At 40.3% G+C, this 25706-nt stretch overlaps 1 protein-coding gene across 2 annotated transcripts in view; it reads left to right on the top strand.

The window, feature by feature from the left end:
• Positions 1–25706, top strand: part of COMMD1 (copper metabolism domain containing 1) — a 62267-nt gene that overhangs the window by 5680 nt on the left and 30881 nt on the right. The window contains exons 1-2 of one of the 2 annotated variants that reach the window (XM_038131624.1): positions 4828–5013; positions 13117–13398. In XM_038131624.1, the coding sequence (XP_037987552.1) occupies positions 13135–13398 (264 nt within the window). In that variant the 5' untranslated portion in view covers positions 4828–5013; positions 13117–13134. Of the gene's footprint in view, positions 1–4827; positions 5014–13116; positions 13399–25706 lie in introns of those variants that run through there. The other variant, XM_038131623.1, reaches the window with a different exon arrangement.

Below are 25706 nucleotides of genomic sequence, written 5' to 3'. Positions count from 1 at the left end.
TCCAGGCAGACAGAAACAGAAGGGCTCCCACCGTCCCACCGTTATTGCATTGTTCATTTAATGAGTGGTATTTTCTGTAACTGACTGAGACAGAAAGGCTCGTTTCATCTGGGACTGTGAAGTGCTGATATTCTGTGACTGTGCCACCTCAGCTCACCTGAAGTTTAATGGTTTACCTGACCTTTTGCAGTGCTTTTTAGTGCTTTTTTTTTTTTTTTAAGGTTAGCTACGGAAAAGTGGTAGATTAAAGAAACGTTGTCAGATCTGCGTCACTGATCTATAACAGGTGTGGTAGGCTCTGTATTGCCCAAACAAGAAGCAAATCTCTCTCCCTCTCTCTCTCTCTCCCTCCCCCTCCCTCTCCCCGCTAATTACAGTGTTGATTACATCTCTGCAGGCTGAGATCTGGTTGCTTTGCCCCAGTTGGGAGGTAGGTGCTACCTGTGTGTTTCTAGAGCAGGCAGGTCAGTACTGGCTCTTCTCGTGTCTAATGCCTCTGCTCTACCTCTGAGTTTTAGAATGCCCGACTGGATCTTAAATTTGCTAATTGCTAGGTAATGGACTTCCAGAACAGCATGCTGCTGAGGAAGTTGGATTCCCTGGTGGTGGCAGCGCTTCATGTTCTGTTGGTTCCCACTTTCCCATCCAAATATGTGGTTTCGTTTGTTGCATTTGTAGGACTTCTGCAAGTACGTAGCATTTTCATCATTAATGACACCATTTCTCAAAAACAAAAACACAACAACAAACCAAACCCTACAGGTGTGATTTCGTAAGTTACACACATGTGTGTGCGTCTGCAAGCAGCATATTCTGTGTATATAGAGGGGTGTGTGCACACAGACACTCCCATGCACAGAAAGGAAATATATTGGTTATGCTGAAATTCATTATTCCAATCTGTTCCCCACAGTGTTTCTCTTGACCTGAACAAGAGTACGCTCTGATTGAAGAACAGGGAGTCAGATCTTGCCTTTGAAGATCATTATTCCAAATTGAATGTTTTTACTATGCTTAATTAGTATTCATCAAACACATGCTGTATGGAATATATTTGAAAAGGGAGAAGGACTCCCTTGGGCTTCACTTGTAGTTTCATGCCTTTATTTCAGTACTACCAAGGCTCCATTCCCTACTCCTCAAAGTGTGTGGGAAATGATGAAGAGGGTAATGAAGCTCAATGCCATCATCTCACAGCATTGGTGATTTTCTGGACTACTTTGAGTTGTCTTTCCTCTTTTAAATGTGGGACTCTGGAAAGGGGAGAACTTGAGCTGTCTCATCTTCAATTTGATGCATAAAGAAAGACTAAAAGGAAAGGCTCAGTGCTGAAGTTTTGTTCTTTATTAAATGATACTCTAAAAATGTCGTCTCTTACAACTGGTGTGAAGGAAGATTCTTGCTTGCTCTAGGAGCCAGCTGATGGTGTCAAGGAAGTAAAAATATTCATTTCAACCTCACTGGTCTGATGTGAGGCTGCCACACAGCTGAGCAGAAAATAGACCGTTCTTGCTTGCTTGCTTGCTTTCTTCCTTCCTTCAGAGAGAGTGGTTAACACATTGAATAGCACTCTGTCAAAGATGCAGGAGCTGTGGTATGCACTTGGGTGAAGTTCACAGCTAGTGTTTGAGAAGGAAATTTGGATGACACAACTCAACCTTTTTACAAGCTGAACATCTGAAATTTTTAATTCCTTTTAACACTTAGCTACAATCTTGGCATGATGTAATTTAGATTTTTGACTGTACTAGTGTGTAGCAACTGGGTGCAGTATATCCAACAACTTTTTAGAAAAAAAAATGCAGACAAGACTAAAAATTTTGTGTGATAAGGCTAGAATCTGCTTGTATGGCTAGAATTATTGCAGTTTGAAGCTTGTACTCTGGATTTCTTCCAGTCTGGTGACCAAATTTGATGGAGCCTAACTTCTTCAACATTTGGATGACATTTGTTTTTTCAATAGTTTATTTAATTAAAAAAAATAAGAAAAGCTTTGTGGCACAAAATACCAGGCACTGCAAATGTTACATGAACTCCATTTTCCTTGATGTTTTAGTCCTAAAACTCAATGGGACAGAATTTGTCAGGTAAGGACATCTGACAGCTCGAGCTACTGAGTGGCCCCTTTGTGTTTCCCCAGGAGCCTCCCTGGGCAGTCAGGATTAGCTGCAGCTTCCTGGGAGGGCTCCAAGATCATCCCTGGGGTATGACTTATTTAATAACAAGGTGAATTGAGTCACTTTATTTAAAGGCAGGGCCTAAAATACCTAGTTTTTAATTTTATAATTATCATTATAAATGTATGCTTTTACACTATGAATTTCAAGGAAAGGATTAATTTATGGGGTAAGTAAGAATGAATAGAACATTAATGGCCTCCATTGTGAAGGGTTAAGGGTTCATTATTGGGAAAACCAAACTGGCTTGGTTGGTTTGTGGGCTTTGGTTGGTTGGTTTGTTTTGTGTGGTTGGTTTTGCTGGGTTTGTTTTGTTTTGGCAGTTTGTTTGTTTGTTTTGAGGGAAAGGCATTTTTGTTTTGTATTCTCAATACCTGAAGCTTAAGCACTGTAATTTCCCATATTTTTTTACCATTGTATTTACCAGTCATAAACAAGGAAACCAAATCTTCCTTTACTTATTTTAGCTACCCAACTATTTAAAAATTGGACTGTTTGAACAATGTAAGTTGGACTTGCCTTTTTCTTTGTTTACAGTGCATGAGCACCTGGTTCGGGTTGATAGCCAAGATCTAATTCAGAGTATTCTATCTTTTATAAAGTTGTTCGTTTTAGAATTGTACAGCAAGCCTGGGACTCCCTCCTCATTCTCAGTTCCCAGTGGAGCTCAGTATCTGTTTATCTGCTGTGCTTGAGGACTCAAGTTGAATTTTTAAAGGTGACAGTGATCTTGGAATGCATTTTTTTATTCCTCTAATTCTTTGGCATATTCTATATTTTCCTATTTACAATGCTGGTTTATATGTGATTTCATCTAAGTAAAAACAGACTGTAACAATCTCGTGAAAACAAGACATAAAATATATTATTCAGAGAAAATGTGACATAACAGCCAACTTGTCCAAACAGTTTATAGCCTTAAGTATTTTTCTAACTATTTAAAAAATATTTTTGTCATTTTGTCATGTCATTGTGCATATGTTAATACATTTCTGAAAGCACGTTTTTTCCTCTCTCTCTCTTCCCTGACAGTAAAAAGTGGCAATACAAATATAGTTTGAGCAAAATCTGTGGGTTTTTTTCCAAATAAGGTTAGAATTTTTTTCTGGTTGAGATGTTTCGGGATCTTTGCCAAAGATTTCTACCTCAGCTTGGTGGGTAGTTTTTCCTTTCCTTTCTTTGCAGTCTCTCTGAACTGTGATGCCAGGATTATGAAATATGTTTTGAAGATACATGCAGACACTGAAGTAGTATCTGTGTGAAAGGCAAGTAATCAACAGACATTTTTCCTCCTTGTCTGACATTTACACATGGCTTTGTTGTCTCTCTTCAGACTGTCACATCAGATGTGCTGTTCTCTCAGCACAGAGACTCTTTTTGCCATTTCTGGTTCAAGAGTAGTTTTTATTCTCTTCTGACAAGCTGTTTGTATAAGTACCTTTTAGTTTTACACAGTCACACATGGCAGAAATATTTTGTGTATTTGGATTCGTTGTGATTCCTTTTTTATTTGTTCATTTAGCCCAATATTTTAACATTTTTGAGGTGAGAAGAATGCTTGTAACTCCCTTTTTCTGTTAAAGAAAAAATGGTACATTTATGATTTACATTTGCTTGGCAAGGAAAGTGGGTTTGTTCATTTTATGACATGTCAGAAATCTGTGAAAAGTCTCATAATGAACAGAAAGCTCTAATGAAGTTGTCCAGTTCATGTGGACAAATGGCAGGGAGTTAACTGAATAGGAGTAGCCCCCAATTTGACTAAAAGACAAAAGCCACAGGAAAAATTGATCGAATTCTTTTTGATGCCAAGGGTTGCAGTGTCTTGGAGCAATTGATTGCTGAAGTTTCTAGCAGTTGAGGCCTAAAAATGTGAAATCTAAAAGCAGATTTTCAGCACCAAGCAGTTTCCACTGGTGGTGTCCCTGCAAGCTCTGCCAGCCACAGTGTGTGCAGAGTGTGCAGCAAAGCACAGGGCTGGGCAGGCACAGGGCTGGGGAGGGGTTCTTACCAGCTTGGGAAAACCTGATGGCTTGGCCAGCTCTGCTGATGGATGACTCCAGCAGCCCAACCTGATAGAGACAGAGAACCACCCTCTCTGGGGTACTCAAAGCAGTCAATAATGTTTAATGGGATTCTATTGGAGAGGGCTTTGGTTGATGTCTTAGCTGTTTCATCACGTCTTTAGCTTTTCCTCTTCCCAAAATGTTAATTATTTTTAGTGCAGAGATTATTTTTGGTATAGGAAATGGCAACTAGGTCTTTATAGGAAAGTGAGAGGTGGTTTCTTCCAAGCTCCCTGCTTTGGCCTTTGCTTCTGATCGGGTGATGTTTTCCAGCAACAGGGATGGAGAGGAGGATTTACAGTTGGGATTCCTGTGCTGAGGAGTTTGACCTGCTGCTCCTTTCTCCTCATAAAGGCTTGGGTGTTCGCAGCCACTGTGGCTGCTGCTGGTTTGGAGAACATGTTTTATGTTTCACTGAGCTGACAGGAGGGAAAAGCATTTTCCCTGTGCTGAAAGGAAGCCCTGGTGGCTGGGATCCTGAGAATGGAAGCTTCCCTCTCACCTGTCAGCTCTGTCAGCATGTAACATGAGTTGTCAAAATAGGTGGTGAAGGACCAGCTGGCAGAGCTGCTGCTTGCTTCCTGTAAAGCAGTGTAGTCTGTAAGCTTCCCTCCTTTCCTGGCTGATCTCTTTGCTGCTCTGAAACACAGGGTCTGCAGGGTTATGGCTAAGGCAGGAATGTGTTCCCAGCCTGGGCTGGGAGTGCAGAAATCTTTCTTCTTCCCGGTAGGAAATGGAGCTCCAGCTGCTGCTTAGAGTGGCAATAACAGGTAATGCATAATAATGCTGGGAAATAAGGAAACCAGAGATTGGAGTCAGAATTTGTCACTAAAAGGGAGCAGTGGAGGGATGTGACTCATGTGGCTCATGTTTTTCACTGGTAGAACATCTCTGCTTTATGCCCAAATGCAAGCCAAGGGACAGATTAGGTAACCATTAACTTTTAAGACGCAAACAATCAAGGCACTCTGAGTAAAAGTGGAAATTTAATTCATGATACTAAGTCTGTTTCTGTGCTTGGTTCATAAAAAGCAAGTTCGTGCTGATTTCACTGACAGGATCACTGCTTGCAAAGCTCCGACAAGCTCTGCTAATGTCTGCACCATTACTGCACTCAGGGTAGGGCTACAACTTTTTTTTTCCGTGTCTTCAAAATGAAGTGCTCCAACTTCTATTTTTAACTCTCCTAAGTGAAATGGAATTAGACATGAAGCAGTAGTCCGCAGCAGCAAGTAATTTTCCCAGAATGATTGTAGAAACCTGATAAACACAGATCTCTTTTATTGTAAAAGAGCAGAGGGGAAGAAGAAAAGGCTGAGCACGTGGTCTCCTAAGGGAATGACAGGTCATGTCACCAGTTCCAGGACTGTCACGGTGTCTGTCTCTCTTTTCCTGCTTTTACTCCCTCCTTTGAATATTTTTTTTAAATTTATTTACCGTCTGGTATTTTCTGTCCTATCTGGATTTCTTCTGCCTTTTATTTACCTCTCTGTCTTTGGCAATAGTCCATTAAATGGCTTTCATCTGATGAGGGTTCTTGCTTCTGAATCCAGCTCTTTCAGGACTGAAGAAGAAACCATTTTAGACTAAATAATGTAACCTCTAAAGATCTGTATATTCTCCCAAAAAACAGCTCCCTTCTGCTGAAGCAGAGTTCAGGGAGCACATGTGTGTGCACATTCATTTTGAAAGAGGTTGAAGCTCTCAAACTTTCCTGTAATATGGTTGCATGTTTAAGAACTACTGGAAAAGTGACATTTCTTTCCCTCCACCCCAAGTGGCAAAATGCTTTCTAAACCACAGCAAAAAATTGAACTTGAGTGGGGGGAAAACTGCTGATGAAGTTTGGGATTTTTTTCTTGTTTGCTGTAATTTAGTAGAGTACAGGTCAGGTTGGACAATTTATATTTGTATTCTTAATTTCAGTATGTTTATATTTTTAATCCTGCTGTATCACCTTTGTTGTTGCAAGTTTATCTGCTATTAATAGAACTTCTGGTTTGTTCCATGTTTTATCTCCCTCCAGCCCGTCCAGCCCATCTGTACTCTCTGAGAAGCACTTTCCTTTGCCTTTTTTTCTTGTGTAACTCTTCCTCTTTCTATTTTAAATAATACAAGTGTTTTGAAAACTTAGGAAGGAAGGAAGGGCTGGTGCTTTTTTTTATGTTTATTGCTTAAAATCCAAGCTTTTAGTATCTACTCATAATCGGAGTCTGCAGACATCGTTTGGATATCTACCTATGAGTGGTGTTATCCGTGGGTGGGCTTGTTGTTTTTGTTATTATTGCTTGTTCCTGTTTTATAAGTGCTGCAAGGCCTAGACAGAGTAGGTCCAGCCTGAGTAATCCTGATGACTCTCAGTTTTCCTTCAGCTAAAGACATTTTCTGGAGTGGGGGAGCCACTTGAGGTTTCCAGGAAGTGCTATGTGACTGCAGGAGCACAGCTCAGGTTGCGGCTCCTCTGGTGGCTGCCTGTTTTCATCAGTCTTTCATCCTCTTTTGTCATCACATGCATCTTCACACCACAGTAAAATGACACCTTCTGCAAATAAATTTAGGAAGTGGTGTTTTATGGTGTTGTGAGTTCAAACAGGGCATTTCTCGCAGCTGCACAGACTCCTGGCAGGGGCAGGCTGGAGAAAAAATGTTGTGGTCGCTTCACATGCTTTTAAAAACTAATGCTATGGTCTCTTTTGTGTTCAGTTGTAAACTATGTCAAAAATAGCTGAGTATTCCCTCCCTTGTGATTGAGCAAAAAAGAGTAATTTTAACAGAGAACATTATTTGGTGAGCTTGTATGCAAGCAAAAAAGTTGGTGTTTAGAGGATTTCTGCTTGGTGAGAGCCTGGGAATTGTGGGGGTGAAGATGGAGGAGTCAGTGAAGAAGCATGGAAGTGATCCATTGAGAAGAATTTTTTCTTTCCATGTGCACAGTTGACAAGTCTGTGTGGAATCAAGCTTAATAAGATCAGGAACACAGGAAGGATGTAATTTTGCCTGAAACTTCATCATCCACACACACGTTTTTCTCATCTGCAGTAGCAGTTCCATAATTTTTGTGTTGGTCTGAGTTGCGAGTTTTCCCATCCAAGAAGAAAGCTTGATGAAAATCAGAAGTCAAATTCAAAAATATTTGCAAGTCTGCTGAACCTCTGTTGACCTGGTGAGTGCCTCCTTGACAAGGAACCAAAAGGTTGGAATAAAATAATAGTTGTTGCAGAAGACCTGTTACATACTAGAAAAAAAGTAAGGCACAGGGTTTAAATAAATGTATTTATTAACCTCTCAATGGTTCACAGGTTCAGTGGTTCTTTTCTCTTAGCAAACTGTTTTATTTCACTTTTAGCTTTCACTATAGCTCCATAAGAGGCAAATAAAAGTAATATTGGGGCATGGTGAATGTGAGTAAAAGAATTCTTGTGATCTCCCATACATTCAATGAAGACTTGAGGATGAGTTAAAATTTTTCTACTTTGTGGTAGAATTACTAAATGTATTAAGCTCACTTTGATTTCTGACTTAGAAATTTGTGGGGGGTGTAGAAACCTTTATTTTGGGGTTTTTTTCCCCAAAAGATGGATCACCATTTCCAAGTGCAGACAGGCTGCAGGCCTTTGTATCTAATTTTATCTTAATTCTGATTCTCAGGAGAGCTTTTGGACTGTAACAAACAGTGTTTGTGAGGCACAGCCTACCAACTAGTTGAAAACCTCCACTATCTCCAGAAACGTGGGAAAGTCTTCTGACTTATATCCAGGGACCATCTGTGGGAACAGCTCATTTATTACAGGGCTGGATATCTCACCAGCCCTTGGGAGAGTCAGGCTCGTACGTGCAAAGGAAGACCCAGAAACCACAGGGTTGGGAAGATGTTGGATTCCTCCTGTCAGAAGCTGCTCTTTGCAGAGGAACGTGCTGAGCTGACTGTGACAGATAGCACAGTGTCAACAGCACTCGAGTGCTCTTCTGTGCTGCTTCTCTTCCCCTGCAGGCAGCTGCTGTTTGCCCCCAAATCCAGGAAATGTTTTTTCTCAGGCTGATAAGTGAAAGAGATGCACACTGGTGTTACCCAGAATGGGCTTTGTGTGGTGAAGATGTTCAGCTGAGCAAGGTTCCTTGGCATGTTCCTCCTGTCTGCAGCTGCTTCCACGTCTCCCTGCATGCATTCCTGGGGTCTGAGAAATGGCTTGCAGGGTTCTGTTTCTAAAAGCACATGAATGAGAGGGGCTGTGATGCAGGAATAACATTTTATCCCACCTACCAAAAGCCTGAGGAGGCAAGTTCAGAAGCACGGTCCACAGCACTGAATTGTTTGTTTCCTTGAGCTTGGGGTTTCTTTGTGCTACAGGCTGGCAGCAGCCTGCAGTTCTAGGGGTCAGCTGGAGGAAATGCCTCCACGTGCTGCTATGTCCAGCTCTTAGAGCTCTTCTGTGATGTTTGACAAGTAATGTTTTTCTTCTGAAAATGAAATGTGTTCTTTTTTTCCCAGTGGGTTTTACCAGTTGTTGTTTCTCACTAGTACTGCATGCTTGTCAGGCTTTATTTCTCAGAAGAGATAATGAATTTAAGTCTGTTTTCCTGTTCTGTGTACCAGGGCACATGTCTGATGGATCTAATTAGGCTAATACAAAACTCTCCAGATTACCAAATATTGTTTCATTAAGGAAATGGTATTTGAAGTCTTATTTTTATTGGCTGAATTGTATTTGAAGACACAGTGGGTATGTGTTGAAGGAGAACACAAGGAGAATTCAGTATGACTAAAACTGTTTCTTGCTGTTCAAAAGCATCTGCCCAGCCTCTAGAAAGGAAGGTATTGCCAGTCACCAAGGTCAGGATTTGTGTGCATGTAATGACATACTGTCCAGAAGCTGTGCTTTCTTGGAGGGAAAAGAAAAAGTGTTTTATCAAATCACAAAATACATAATGTCAGGAAATTTTTAATATCTAGTGGTGTTGTCTTACAGACTCTAGTTTTGAAATAGACATTTCTTTTCTTACTTAGACATTTAAGTGAATAGTCACAGTAAAGTTAATTTACATTTGGCACTGTCATAGAACAGCTGTGATTCTATACATTCTTAAGAGAACTTCTCTGGTTTTTGTTAGTTGAAGATTTTTATGTTGAAATGGTATATTACTTGTGATTACCAGCAAAAACTGAAATTACCTCAGAGTATAAAGTCTCTATAACATAATGATGTGTCACTAACAGTACAGTGACTGAAGATATGGCAATTATTCTGCACTTTAAGGTCTGTCTGGGCCAAGTAATTGGCATTAATAAGATGTTTCAGTCTTAGAACCAATGCTGACAGTGATTCAGCTGTAGCAGCAGATGGATAAAACATGTTTCAATACCTTTAAGTTCTGAGAATTTTCCAGTTAGGATGCTAAACTGTGCATGTGTTGTTTATTCCAGCAGTGAAACAATCCTCACCATGGCAGCTGGAGTTGAACAACAGCTGGTCATTGTCCTGGGGCTGATAAATGCTCCTCTGAAGCTCCTGGAGTTTAATAGCATGAGAGGGAGAGTTATAATCAGATATATTTCATCCATCTCTAGTTATAAGCTCAGAAGAACCACTTGTGTTCTAACTTAAATCAATCCTTAGAAATATCAATCAGATGTATCCACTATAATTGGATATTCTATGTAATAAATGAGCACTGGTAAAAGTAATAGAAAGAACTGTTTGTAATGCTATGCAGAATATGATTTGAAATATAATTTTTTCCAAGTTAAAATAAAACATTTCCCAAGCTTAAAAAAATTCTGAACTGAGGCCCTTCATATAAGCAATGGAGTAGAACTACATTTGTTTAAAGAGTAGGTTGTGTAAACGTTCATGGAACAAGAGACCAAAAAGATCAGCAAAGACTTTAAATAGTCTTTCAATTTTTGTCCACAGTGAAATGTTTCCAAGATGAAAAAGAATACTAAAATGAGTTACTGTTCTTATGTGACTTGAAAACCGTTAGAGCCAGTGGGATTTGTTTAGGAATTTCAAAGAAAATATATCTCCATTAATTAAAGTCTTCATGCAGCTGTACCAAAATATAATTCATGGATTGTTTGTACCCACTTCCAGTTAATTTTTTTAAGGAATTTTTGAGCAGTAGTCATATTTCCAAGAAGGGAGAGATTCTAGTCTGAGTGATGGATTGCAAGGCTGTGTTATTTAAGGTATGCATTATCTGATAAATACTCCACCAAAATACAGTATCATTGCTACCTTTTGGGTTCTTGGCTGTGTGCAGTAAGTTTCTTTTATGTGTAGAGTATCAAACTATCTCTATTGTGTGTACATGTACACATGTATATGAGGGGGGTATAAATGATGGCTAATTATCATACATGGTTTTCTTCCTCTGGTTTTATGTGGCACTCTTTTGGTAGCAAACTATATCAGGGTGCTTATAATACATAAAGGTGCAGAGTTTTTAAATGTAGCTCACACCACACCTTAATTAATTGTCAGTCTCTTGATGATCTTTACCAAATAGGCAGACTGAACTGTCCTGTATATGCTCTAGTAATATTGTTTTGTGTTCCTTATGCTTAAAATTTCAAGTTTGGTCTTAAGCTTCCTTGTCTGGATACACTTCAAAGTCAGGTTTATATCACGTGTCAAGCACAGTAAGGAACTTTGTGTCTGCAGTTTTTTATCAGCTTAGAAGGGCACTGCCAGAAATCTTGCTGCATATTGCAAAAAGGGTTGTTGTGAAGAGGGTGAGGTTAAAAAAAATTCCGGAGGATTGCAGATGTGAAATGCTTGAAGGTTATGAAATCAAGCCTAGAAAAGCGGTGCCTGGTATCGCCATGAACCTGCATTAGGTTCACATTTAACACAGATGAGCTGTTTTGCCATGACACCTTTGCTTCACTCAGTGCAGAGAACACAGTTCGTGTTCTTGGTTTCTGCACAGGAATAAAACAGACGGCAATTTTCTGCACAGCTGAACTGGGAAGAAAGTTTGCATCTGAACTTGATCTTGACAGGGCTTGCTTAAGGTGCTGGGGTCTGTGCTTGTTGATTCACCTGCCCTCCTCCCCCCATTCACATCAACCAACACAGGAGGAGTGCACGAGCGGTAGCGGTGTCACACAGCACACCGACACAGATGTAGTGATGTGAAAAATACTGAAGCAGAAAATAGTCCCCACTGCTGTTACTAGACAGTGTAAGATGTGGCTGTAGGAAAGGACTGTAAGTCTGAATAGCTGTTCTTCTGGAAGTGAAAAGAAGTGCTGTTTTCACTTCCAGCATAATGAGTTAGTACAGGATAATTACCTCTTAAGTTACATATTTCTGCTATAAAGCAAGCAGTATGTACCAATATGTCAAATGCCCTATAGAAAAGCCAGAATAAAGCACTAGGCAGCTCGGATTTTATAATAAAATCACAGATGCTCCTATTAAGCTGGAGCCTTAATACAGCCAAGGGTTTACTCCTAGTGTTGATTGCCATTTCTTTTCTCAATCACATAACAGATGGCAGCTGATCTATTGTGAAAGCAAGGCAAGGCAGCTCATCCCTTGTAAAAAAACACTACAAACACCTCCATTTTTAGATCAGCACTGCCCAGTTTGCAGACAGGCAGTGTGAGGTGCACAGTGTGTGTGTCCAGCCCAAAGCCACATGATGTCACACCCCTGGCTAAAGGAATGAGGCTGTGGTTTCCCCAGTGCCTGGAATGCAGCTGTAGCAGTACCAAGTCAAGGAAGATTAAATTGAGACAAATCCCAAGAACTGGCTACACTTCACCTTGCTGTGATCCATGTCAGCATGTGCTTGGAGGTGTTGTGTTCATTTTGGAGAAGTTGCATCCATTTTGTGTGAAAATGAAGCAAAAGCATCTGCTTGAAATGACGATGGGGAAATTTAACCACAGCTTCCTTTTTCTACCTCCCATCCTCCCTTTGTGACCATATATAGTAGCAGCTATTGCCACTGAGGCAATACAAATACAAGGCTTTATCAGTTTTGGGTTTATCAGTTTTGAAAAAAAATAGATGGAAAATTGGATAGCTATATAAAAAAGGGTTTTTAGGAATAATAATAATAATAATAATAATAATAATAATAATAATAATAATAATAATAATAATTTCTGTTGCTACACAGGGCCGAGGAATAAATGACTGCTTCCACTCTGTTGCAAAATACAAATAAAGCCCGACAAAGTCCACCAATGCTATAAAATAAGCTGCAGGTGCATTGTTAAGGGTTTTTGGGCCTTATGGATAGAATAATACAGACAAAAAAATGCAGTTGCATTTTGCATTTTGACTCTCCCTTGAAAGGCTCATGCTCTTGCTGCTACAGGCCCTGCTTTGCTGCTGCAGCACTTACCAGTTTTGCTTCCTTGTTTGTGGTGTGGAGGTGGCAGATGAAACTGTGGGTGTTGCAATGAGCTGGGCTGTCCCTTCACTTGTTCCAGCCCACGAGCACACCTTTTTTCTCCCAGCCTTCCTGTGTCCTGGCCCAGCAGAGCAGCAGTGCAGTGCCAGACCTTACACAGTGTTTGTAGCATTGTCCTTTTGGAATGCTTGTGGCACAGTGGGGAAAGGGCCAGGAGACAGGGAGAAGCCTCCTTGCTATCCCATACCAGTGCTGAATTCCCAGAGGTGCTCCCGGCTCATTGCTGGAGCCAACCCACTCCCCTCCAGCTGCTGTGGGGAAGGAATCTGGAATAAGCAGTAGACACTTGCAAACTGAGTTTTAATGAAAGGTGTCAGGTTATTTGCATAACCTGGTTTGTTTGTGCAACCCCTTTAAGATCCTGTATTTATCAAACCCTAAAGATGTGTCCTTTAAGTCCTCAGTTAAGCAAGCTTTTCCCTTTTACTCCCTTTATTTTCCTACAGTCAATTGCTTCAGCAGACATGGATTTGAATCAGCTGGAAGCTTTCCTCACTGCCCAAACCAAAAAACAAGGTGGCATCACATCAGATCAGGCTGCAGTCATTGCAAAATTTTGGAAGAACCACCGGACTCAAATCCACGAGAGCCTGATCAATCAGAGCCGCTGGGATAATGTCCTGAAAAACATGAACTGGAGAGTGGACCTGAAGTCACAGTTGAGGCACATTGATCAGATAAACACTCCTGTTGCAATAGTTGAAATGGAACTGGGAAAAAATGGGCAGGTAAGCTTCCTTTTGCAAAGTACATAAACCTGATGTAGCTACACATGCACTGAGGCATATTACCTATTGCTGAATTCACTGCATCTTAATCAAGCCAGTTGATTCATCACCACTGACCCTTTAATGGACTTGAAATTGGGGTCCATCTTTGGATACAAAGAAACATTCTGGGTGGTGAATGCAATTTTTGTTTTTTTCATATCTTCATATAAAGAAGATACAACATATATATTGACATATATATATATGACATATATATTGACAACTCTCTTTACATTAAGCTTGAAAAATCAGAGGATGTTGAAATCAAACATGATCTTATAATTCCATTTGTATACCACGCACTGCAAATTCAATTAGTCTTCTTTTCTTTAAATTCAACATTAAAGTTAGTTAAAATATGCAAAGTAGGAACTGAAAAAGAGTAAAGTTCACAAATTACATTTTAGAACAAATGAGGGGAAAGACTCCTTTTTATTATACGTAACACCTATTCTTATGTTACTTATTACCTGTCACATTATGCAATCTGGCCTTATCTGCCTGAAAGATATCTATATATATATATATTGACATATATATAGCTCTATCAGTGCTGAACATTGCCTTCCTCTTTTTATTATTATAGTCCATAAGAATGTACAGCTAAAGGCACAGATTCCCATCTTCACATTTGCTGTTGTTTTCTAACAGGAAATGTGTTTCAATTCGGTATCTTTTCTCTCTGTGATGTTTTAGTAAATTTCAAAACCTCATTTCTTAGCAGTAGCTACTGCAAATCATGCCATGAGCTGATTTGAGAATTTTGATGTTAATAGTTAATGTTTAGCAAGGTTCCTTGTATTTCATAGTATTGTAATAGCAAGAGTGTCTGAATTAGGAATGCCTCAATCCATACACCTGGAATATACATGTGCATAGAAATGATTGAATTCCAGTTGTGTGGCTAAGCCAAGACAAGGATGAAGGTACATATAATCTGAGATTCTACAGAGACAGAAGGTGTTGTTGGAGTCGTTCTCTTGGTTCACTTTTCTTTGCAGTCAGTGGAAGCTGATCCTCCCTGGGCCTTCCACTCATGGTTCTCTGCAGTGACCAATACAATAATGGTGTGTGGCTTCAGGTTTTTTCCTAACCTCAGAGAAGTGGAGTTTTCTGCTCAGGATCTTGAGATTGAAAATGATTGTGTTCTATTAGCAGCAAATGGAAAAAAAGGTTACTTTGAATAAGAAGGTTACAAGGGAGCACATTATAATGAGTACATTGAGTACTTTAGTGAGCAAATGGGAGAAATACCTACACTCATTAAAAAATGCATCCTTAACTCAGAATCACTGTTGTGTTTCACAAGGTGATGATGTAGTTAGTGACTCCTGTTTTGAAACTGTTTTTCTCCCAGTAATGGATTTTACAGTAACATCAGGCAGCAAGGATATTTGTATTTCTTTCACCCTCTGCAGAGAGAGTCAGGGGATGGAGGAAGAATACGCATATCTGAGACACTGTAATGTCTGTTACCAAAGAGCCCCACAGCAAAATCAAAATGAATTATTTTAGCCATGCCCTTTCACGCTGCAAAGGGAAATGGTTGTGTAAATGCATTTTTGGAACTACCATCAAACACAATTTTGCCTCCTTCCCTGAGAATACCAGTGAGCTGTAGCAAGCCTGACACTTTGTGTGACTTAAACTGATCCTTATTGATGCAGCCATGGAGTAATTAGCATTGTCACCACTTGAGTCAATGGTTTCACATAGCCTTTGGTTGTGGATTAAATAAGTTCTCTGCTGTAAATCTTTGGGTTGAGGCACTCTGCATCAGGCTCTGTGCTCTTGTGATGGGATGAGGTTTGGGAAACCACAGGGTTTTGGAGACCTCCTGGAAAGACTGGTCACAGGGACTCCTACTGGAGGCGGAACAAGTTGTTGTTGCACACTGGATCCGGCCCACTAAATTGAAACTGTCATGTTTTATAGTCTTTATAAGTATTTTTACTTTATTGTTAGCACATCTCTTCTAAATATCAAGTTTTGTAGCACATCAAATACACATATACCGGTTCCTTTCTTAAGTTTAGCAGAGAACATTTTCTAAGCAGTTGTCAGCCATAGATGGGATTTGATGAATAATGAAGATCTGGCTTTGAAGAAGAAAGCTGGCTGATGATTCAGGAGTAAATTATTCACAACAGACTGTTTTCATTTGGACACATGATAACAGGGGAATATACAAATGCATTGATATGTAATGAATTGACATGAATATTTCATGGTTCAACAGAAGCAAAGAAATGCTCTGTAGAAAATGTACCTTTCCAGAAGTCACACTGATTCTTCTCAGAGCCTCTGGGTTGGATTTAGGTCTCTGCCCAGCAGAAGGCCAGGCTGCTTGGTGGAGCATCTGCTCCTTCTACTTCAGTAATAACTTTGCTTCCTGCTTGCCTTCTTCAAATTTTAGTCAGCTATTTCAGGAGAGGAAGACTCTGTGTGAAACCTGATGTGGTTGGGAATGGGGAATTAATTGGAAGTGACTGGTTCATAAATGCCACTAAACTGAGTTTACAAGAATTTTGTAAAATTTTGTAAATGTTTTCCAGCTGGAGAGAGATACTTTTGGGTTTGAGAATCCATCACAACTTGCATGCATTAATTCTTGCTAGCCTTGCCATTACTGATAAGAGAAAAAAATGAACCCTTTTCCCTAAGTGCTCTTGAAAACACTTCTAATGAGGAACATTTGAAAATACCATGCTCTGAACTTTGAAAAATTTGATTCAAGACCTGTAAATTGGAGTTTGAACTCTTCTTCAGTAAAGATTTTAAAGCAACATTAAAAGTTTCCTTTATGCTGGTGTTGTAGTCCTTATAGATCCTAGCAGGTGTATATTAAGATTAAAGGCAGATGAACATGCTAGCCACCAGCTTTGAAAGCCCATTTTCTTTAACAATGTGACTAAAAATAAAATGGTAAAGCAGTTGCACTTTGGCCTGCATTTGCCTTCATCCTGTGGTATTTAGTGCTCATCACTGCTGGTCCATTTTTTCCATTTGAACAGCCCATCTTTTCTTTGGCACAATGGTTTTATCCTCTTGGGTTTTTTTATCTACCTTACTGGCTTTCTCTTAAAACATCTGTAGCTACCTGTCCCCTTCTTTATGTCCTTTTTTATCTTGTTCTCCTTCTCTGAGCATGTCTATAAAGCTCTTCTGGCATGAAATTTCAGGCAGATATGAATCTGGTTAGAGGGATGGGAGAGTGAGCTGGAGCATCCTCCTTCTCATGCCCTTCCTGCCCCTGTGCACCAGCAGTGCTCCACATGGTGGGCAGCCACTGCTGTGCAATTCTGGCTTACCTGCACATTTCAGTCCCAGGTTTATACATGACCTTGGCACTGACAGAAAATTAATGCATTGCTTTTGCACTGTGGCTTGGCACTAAGATTATATTTAAACTTGTTTTCTGGACTTTGTCATGTTATTTTCCTTGTGAGATCTGCCTCTCCCCAGGGACTGTGTTCTTCCTGTGGGATGATTTGCCAATAAGTTTTACTTTTTAATATAAATATGTATAAATATATAGCATTATATATTTTGCAGTTAAATGTCTGAGACTCATCAGACATTACAGATTAGCTGAGAATTTGTTCTTGGCTTTTTTGCTTTAGCTTATTTACAAAATGGGTATTCCCACATACATTTCTTTTCAGTGTTTAGGATACCAGTAATCCATGTAATATCACTTCTCTTAGGGCTTTGTTGGATCTTAAAGCATGTTTTATGATCAAAGAGTATTTTTTAATATGAAGCTGGGCTTCTCCTGTAGGATTCTTCCCAGAAAGACCATTCTTCCCAGAAAATCACATCAGGATTATGGATTAAAGGGGTTTTTTCCCCAAAATATTGTATCTCTCTTCTCTTTCCTTTTCTAAAAGCCTCTACCTGACAGAGGGGTCATAACAGTTAATGGTATAAAGTAAGTAAATACCACAATGTAGCAAATACTAGAAGCTACATACAAGGTAAGAAATTAGCATTAGTTTCTTTCAAAGTTCAGGGCAAACAGCAGCCTTTTATTCGATATACTTTCTCTGGTCTGAAATCACCAGGGAAGTGTATCTTCACAAAAAACAAGTGTTTTTCTTTAAAGAAGAGGCAAGCATTAGAAACAGCCTTTTCAGTAAAAGTCAAATATTCAATACTTATGATTATATTTTGATTGTCACTTAAAACTCTCCCCAGTGAGATAAAATACTTTCTGATGAAAGACTTGCTAGGTGAAGTGCACCTTTGCCAGTGCAACAGCATACTTGATGCTGAAAAAGTAGGAACTGCCAACTGGCAGTTTACCTGCTGTCTGCTGGTGGCTGGGTCCAGACCCTGATAATTCAGAGAAAATAATACTAATAATAATAATTCAGGTAATAATTCTATTAGTTCATGTTTGGAGAGAGTTCATAAGGAGTATGGACAATTGTCATGTGCTGTATGTTGGAGATAAAATGCTACCAGTATTTTGAAGGTCTGGAGCTTGACATTTCATGTTTTAGTTCCAATGATTATAAAGGTTTAATTAATGTTCTGAGAAGGAGTAAAGTAGGTCTCAAAGTAAACTTCTGGGAGAATAATTTTTTCCCGACTTGTTAATTATGTCCATGCTACAGAAATCTAGGCTGAAATTTCTATTATCTGTGCTATAAACAAATTATATTTTTAGCATCCACATATGAGCACGCTTTCACGATGTAAGAAAAAAGTCTTAGAATTTATCTTCTACAAAAACTCGTTCCCTTGCTGGGAGTACATGCTGAACGCCGCTGAGGATGTGGTGGTGTTTTGTGCATTTTTCTCTTGGCTTTTGTCAGCTACAGTTATCCCCAGCCATAGCTGTCACCGCTGCAGAGAGGTCAGACCAAGAGAACATCAGGAGTACACTCATGCCAAAGGGAGGAAGGATTATGGCTGTGCCTGCTTTTGCCTCTGTGTGACTGCAGGTCAGGCTGCTTCAGAGATATGGCTGAAAATAGCCCCAGATAATGGATCTCCAGTCTTTTTTATGTAGGAACTGTTTGAAAAGGCGGATTGCTTTTTGTAAGATATCGGTGTGGGCAAAGCAATGTGTGGGGAGATGAAAAGCAGCTCCAGGTACCCAAACCAAAATAACTCCAGCCAGGCCTGCAGAGAGGAAGGAAAAGCAACCACCAAACCATTTTCCCTTTCCAGCCATAATCTGTCTTAGTCTTTGTAGCTATTAACATCATCAAAAACTATGTTCCCATCAGAAATGGGAAAAGCATGGGCATTTAGAAGCCAAATTAATCAACTCCAATGGGCTTAATATTTTTATATGATTAAAATGATGGAATCTGGTAAGTAGAAGTCAGTTGGGAAAAAAATCATCTTTGTGGCCAAGCCGAATGTAATCATTTGAGCTTTTGTTCACCTTGGAAATTTATGTGCTGGAGGGAACAGTTACATAAGGGCAGTACAGTGCAAAAGCAAATAAAAAATGGAGAGACCAGCAGGTCACTCCACAGAGAGGAAATGAACACAGCTGACTGACTTAGCTCTGTTATTTACTTAATCCTCTGCATGGCACTCTCTGTAGTCCTTTGCTTTGACAGGTCAGTTTTTGTCACCTTCTTGGAGTGGAGAGAAATTTGGGGAGCAAGAAGAGAATTTTGTTATTTGTGGTTCTTGGGACGTGGTAGTGTAATAAGTATGTTAAGGAGATAAGAGCATTAAATGGAGGTATTAAATAACTGTCTGACTCAAAGTGTCACTTTTCCACTGGGTATATTTGACAGTATTTTTTACCTCATGTATACATCCTGTACAAAGCAAGGACATTCTGTAATCAGTAGTGCTGACAGTTTCCATGCTGCTTTATTTGGGCCCTATGTATGTGGATGTGCAAGTGCATGCATACTCATATATTCCCTGTCTTTACTCTGGAACTGGATTAGCTGAAGTAATTAAGTAGAAGAAGTTAACTGAGATATAAGTAATTTTGATTGTAGCTGAGCTCAGGGTATTACAGGGGAAATTCTGCATTAATTGAAAGTGAGCTGTGTGAAGCCAGCAATGATGCCTGTTTTATTGCTTTTCATCTAAAGATAGATTGCCTAAATTCAGATTCAGTCCTGGACCCTTGAAATTTTTACCTTCTCAGGTCTTGCACATTATTGACAGAGGACTTGCAATCTGTTATATATAATATCAGTGGTATCAACAAATATTTTGCAATATAACATCAATCTGGCATTCACACACAGCAATAAAATTTGGGATAGCTTTGATGAAATGTCCTCCAGAGCATCTCTTGCAGCCTTGAGAAACAGATTGCAACGAGGCTGGGACAGGGGCAGCTGGGGTCAACAGACCCAGCTGTTGAAAATTTGTCCCGCAAAAGTGTTTCACCACAAAGCTTTTCTTGGAGCTGGCTCTGCAGAGTCAGAGACCCTAAATTGCATCTCCCCCATCACCAAAGGAATTGTTCTGTTTGAGGCAGGTTGGCTGAGCAGTTTCTGTTCGACACTTGCTCTATTATTGTGTAAATAATCACAGGCAGTCCCACTGTCTGTGCAATTCCCACCACCACAGACTTGGGGCTGGGTGGCAAGTGTCTGCAAACATGCAAATTGAAGCACTGCATTTGCACAGAATGCCAGACTGGCACCATTTGACTGCATGACCTTGCAGCAAAGCCAGTCTGTAATTGAGGTGAAATGTAGTTGAAGGACCAAAATTTGTAGTCTCCACTAGCATCTATTTAACAGAAGTCAAGAGTTTTGCATGATTCTTGAAAAACGTTTTAAAAAGGGAAAATTTCTTTGCTGGAGAGCCTGTATACAGCAAATCAAAGCCTCTTTGCATCTTAGCTTTGGTGGTGTTGTCCATCTGTGTTCTTGTTCTTTAGAGGACTTGGATATCAACATAAGCAAGTAATTTGTTCTTAGGAAACTCAGGAAAAGATGGAGTTGTTATGAACATAAATGCCCACTGCACTGGCTAACAAGGCATCTTGTTTTTACAGGCCTAGCCTGGCCAAGTACATTTAAAATTGTTGTTTTGCCAGTTAGCCAGCCTGGCCCCTCTTGACACTATGCCATGTTGCTGCTGAGAAATGCTTTGGAGATCCTTTCAGGTGTGTCATGATCTCTTTTGAGATCTCTGAGCATTGGCATTCGGGGTGCAAGTAAGAACAAACAGGTTCTTAATTAATTTTAATTAGGAAGAGCTACTGCAGGAGGGAGTATTAGAAGATACAAAAGAAAAAAGCTAGCGCATAACTGGGGAGAAGCACTTGCAGAGCATGCCAGTCTTTTTGCTGCTTAATCCTTTGGATTCTCTTTATTCTATCTTAAATATATGTGTATATCTATATATATTTGTACACTTTTCGTAAAAGATGGACCCCAGTTTTTGCTGTGCAAGAATTGATGTAACAGAAGAGGCAACACAGTCCACAGTGGCAAAGCAAAATCCCTTCAGTTCATGGCTAATTCTCAGTGTAATCTTTTCATGGAGCAGGTATTTCCATTCTAGTTTCTGCAAACTAGGGCTTTCCATCCCTCTAGAGCTTCTACTCATCCTAGTTAAAAATGAAGAAAGATAAACATTTTTTTTTTCTTTTCTTTTCCTCTTATCATTCTGTTTACAGAACCTCTGACAGAGTGATTCTACAGGTAGCTGGCTGGAATCTGTTGGTGGGCAAAGCTGCCCTTGGTGGGCAGTTGGTAGCTGAGCATTAATGCTGAAGTGCTGTGTGAAATGCAGTGAATTGGCATGAGGCTTGGAATACTGGCACCCTGTTTGGATAAAAGCGGGCACTCACTCCTGCTGCAGTTGCTCTTGCTGTTACAAACCACTAGCAGTGCTGCTTAGAGACTTCTAGAGGCCAGCAGAGAAGTTTTGGGAGAGGCCCATGCCCCTTCCCAAGGGAGTGAATGAAGACTGTAGGAAACAAAGCCTTTTTTTTGCAGGTTCACTTACCTCTATGTTAAATGGATTTGTCTGCTCCTTGGTATGCTGGCTTCATCTTGTCAAAGTGTAGACTGAAAGAAAGGCAGTAAATGGAGCTGCCACAGAAGATGACACAGAAGAAGTGGGTTTGAGTGGGTTGTGGTGTCAGGTCTTTTCCTTGCTGCCAGGTGGACTTGAAAAGTTGCTGACTTTTGCTGCGTGTCCTCAGCCTTGTGCTGCCCCAGCAGTGACGTGTTCATGGAGCTGAAAGTGGCTGAGTGAGTCCCAATGAAATTATTTTTGTTCCCTCCCCACCCTTTTATTTTTTTTCACCCACATTATTTTAAGTGTGGATCAATTTGTCGAAGGGACAGGTTGAGGGCAAAATTGAGCAAAAGAAATTGAGAGCTCTGTCTTGCCTTGAAAAAAATGCTCATTTAAGCATACATGTTGAAAGAGCCACCATTTTAAATTCTAGCTAGTGATCTCTTGAACAGAAATTAAGCAGCTCTCTTTCAATGCTGAGGATAATTTCTCTAAAGTGCCAATTTTTCTTCCAAGAATGGAGGAGGAATAGAAAATGAGAGGCACGGCTGTTGAATGCATTTTGTATTGTGGAGTTCATCTGGAGAAGGGTGGAAAAGATATCTGATATGGAGATGATCTGGAAGGGGATCTGGAGGTGGCAATCTGCGCAGATTGCAAGAACGGGGGAATCTGGGTGCTTTAACAGCGTTGATATTCTTTGTTTCTAGAAAGTTTCTCAGCTACGTGGATTTGTGACAGCAGTAAGGAGAAGCATGATTGAAATACTGGTCCTATTCCTTGCCTGCTTATTTTGTCTAATGTTAGTGGGAAATGTGGTGAGCTGAGCCACAGCTTGGCTGCGTTGCCTGAAGTGATCCTGTAAGTCTGGGAGCAGCAACAGTCCTGACTTACTCACAGCTTTAACAAACAAACTCATTTATTGTTCAGGGTTCTTTTCTTTTTTTGTTCAATAAGTTACAAGAAGTTGGTTGGTGTTGACAATTTCATCCTCAAAATAGCTTTCTCTGTTTTCTTGCATGCATCTGGTCCAGTTTTCCTTTTTTTTTTTTTTCTTTTTGCTTGTTTTGAAAATACTTAGAGAGGCAGTGGGGTGAAGCATAAGTTTCCCTGCTTTTCTCTGAAAGGAGATGGTTGGGAGGAGATCACTGGCAAGTGCTTTTGGTTAAGACATCATTGTCCTATATACTACTTGAGGAAATGACTACTTTGAACATAATTCCTGGAGCAAATCCTCTTCATTTAAAAAGAGATTCTAGCTTACAAAAGATACAAGACAATCCTTTGATTAAGAAACCTCTTGCAGCTGTAATTTTGCATAGACCTTGACACAAGGGGGTTTTTTCCTGTCCTCCTTTCAAATTATCAGTTGCAAAACTCCACAGAGATAATCAGACATGCAAATCTTCAATATATTTTTAGTTCAACTCACTGATGTAGATTCATTAATATGTTAATATGACAAGGAAAGCATAATTTAAATTGCATATGCCTAATTTGGTTAATAAATGCTTGAAATACAGTCCCAATTTTAGAAGTAGCTGTACTTGATACCAATTTTTCAGGGTTTTTTTTTCCCTTTTAAATCACAAGGAGAGTACAAAACCTCTTGTTTTATGTACAGAAATAACTTTGTGGTGCTTTTTGCCCTGACTATGCACAACCAAAAGACCTTTATGCTGAGAATCAGTGTTCCTTGTACACATTGTCACATTCCTAATGATTGAATTGTAATAAATTGCATCAGTGGAGACCCAGTGAGGATTGTGGTATTGTAATTTGAGTTCCCAGACTGCATTAGGTGGAGTTAGACAGGCAGATAGAAGATGAAGAAAGTTTCCTTGTGTTCAAATATGGTCAAGCTCCACCAATGCAAATCAGGGATGTGCTTGCCCTGTATTTAATTTGCAGTGGCCTTACTAAATGAGATAAAAATTACTACTGGAATTAGAATTAGACAGCTTCTGAATCTTGGTTGAACATGCAAAGCTGGTATAATATCCTGAATTTTTTTAAAGCCCTGAAGTGGTATTTGAATGCTTACAGGCAATAAACTTTTCAGTCAATTGATTCCATTTCTGTTGAATCACCCTCAAAAGTGAAGCTGTGCTTTAAGGACTATTAAAAATTTTCATTCCATTTAACCTGTAAATACGCCACAGGACTTGAGAGAATGAGTTTGATAATTGCTTTTTTTTGGAAGACTTCAGCCTGGAAGGCAGCATCTTAAAAGGACTCAGCATTGAGGAGAGTCTCTAACGTATCCAGTTAGAGCCAGTTACACGGGCCTGACTTCCTTGGTCGGAAGTAATGAGGTGTGACAGATCAGGAGTGCAGTGCATCATGGTCAGGACCAATAACCCCTTTCAGAAAATTACATTTCTGCTCTAAGCAGTCATTTTGAGTTGTCTGCAGCTAATTGTAAACCGCCTGCTTTTACAGAAAGGGAACTCTCATGTTTCCCAGTAAATATCATCATGATGCTCCAAGACAGCTATGAAGTGCAACTGTTTGGGAGAAAGCTCAAGTCTGATCAAATTTAATTAGACTGGAACCTGTTCCTGCCTACAAATATCTTGATTATACAAAGAGACACGCCACTTGACAGAATTATCTTTTGTGATAGCTACTGCTGTGAGAATGTGAAAGGGAGGTGTGGATTCACATGCTCCTTCTCACTGAAGACTGAGCTGAGCAATGAGCTATGAGCTATCTGCATCCTGGTAAGCTCACCAGAGAGGAGCTGGAGAAACCCAGGCTGCTTGAGGGAATGATAAATCTGTCTGCCTTGGACTATTCCCTCAAAGAATATGGACTCCAAAGGAAAGCAAGCATTACTAGGTCAGCTCTAGGAGCCTCAGGTTTGGTGAGGTAGATTCCAGCCTCTGTCTGAACTGCCTAGTGATTAATGTAGCTTGACAACTCCTCTCAAATGAGTGATATGAATAAAACCTCGTCACTTTGTTCAGCTCAGGGCAGTGGAGGCAAACTGCCTCAGCCTTCATTTTTTAGGAAGTAAAAGCAGAAAAGAAATGCAGCACCTCCCATTACACTGTGGGAAGTGTAGTTGAGTGAATGTCATTAAACTGTCAGCCAGAGAAGTGCGGGCTGCTGGGTGAGAGACCTGTATTTGCATTAAATCAAAACTCTTGGGCTAAAAATTAATGCAAGTTATAAATGAAATTATAAAGAAAACCTCTTTAAATGTTTCTTTTTAAAAGTCATATTGAACAAGCAGTGAGTTTACTAAGCAGAAGTATTTGCAGGTTTAAGCACACCAAGTGCTTTGCATGACAATTAATAGCATGGATAAGCTGTAATCCAGGAGCACTGAGATATGTCATGGCCTGGATATGAGGTGTGACTGGGCCGCTTTGTTCCCCAACACTTTCCTCTGCAAGCACACCAAGTCAAGCTGGGTGGGTGCTAAGGGAGAAGAAAGACAATACCTGCAGCTGAGAGCAAGGCTTTGGAAGATGATGGACAAATGGATCAGTTTGAAGGCCTTGGAGCTGCTCTCTGGGGAAGGAGGCAGTGAAGAAAAGAAAAGAAGATGCTTGTTTTTCCAGGCATAGAGCTTGGAGATCAACAGGACTTGCTCACTTCTGAAGGGGATTGTTCTCCAGAGCTGCTGGAGGAGAACTCAGTTTGAAGGACTTGGGTGTTAGGTGGTGCTGTCACATCCCAGTGGCCTTTGGGTTGTCTGAAAGATTTTGGCTTGCCATGATCTTTGTGCAAAAGCTACCTGGTTAGAAAACTGTTCAGCAAATCTTTGTATTTTATCCTAAACCATCGACTTTTGCTCTGAGCAGGCAAGTACTTTCTTTCAAAGAGATGTTGCTGTTCTCTGGCATTGCTTTTTGGAAGAGAGCTGAGATCTGTGTACTGTGAGAACTGAGATGCTGTGATCCAAGCCTGGTCCTTCCTTCTACCCCTTTTGGTGCATTTGCATGACATCATGTAGAGCTAGCTCTGCAGGAACTTTTCTGGCTCCCTGGAGAGTTTTCAGCTCCTGCCTTTCCCTGGGGCTGCGCACAGAGCTCCTGGCCAGAGGGCTGAGGATGGCCAGTGCTTCTATGTGCAAACAGAGATTTGCTGCCAGCCAGGAATTTACACTGACTTCAGGTACTTGTTGTGCTCCGGGTCAGCCTGGCTCATCATGTTCCATCCTAGGAAGAGACAGCAGTGTCCAGCAGCCCCACAGCATTGTCCAACAGCCCTGGGTCCTGTCAGAGGGTAGGGCTTTCTCCCGAAGACAGGGAGTTGTCACCAGGCCTCTCCCTTTGCTGCCTCACCACCCT

The sequence above is a fragment of the Motacilla alba genome, chromosome 3 (assembly GCF_015832195.1).
Source record: "Motacilla alba alba isolate MOTALB_02 chromosome 3, Motacilla_alba_V1.0_pri, whole genome shotgun sequence".
Lineage (NCBI taxonomy): Eukaryota > Metazoa > Chordata > Aves > Passeriformes > Motacillidae > Motacilla > Motacilla alba.
This window is presented reverse-complemented; position numbering and strand designations above follow the sequence as displayed.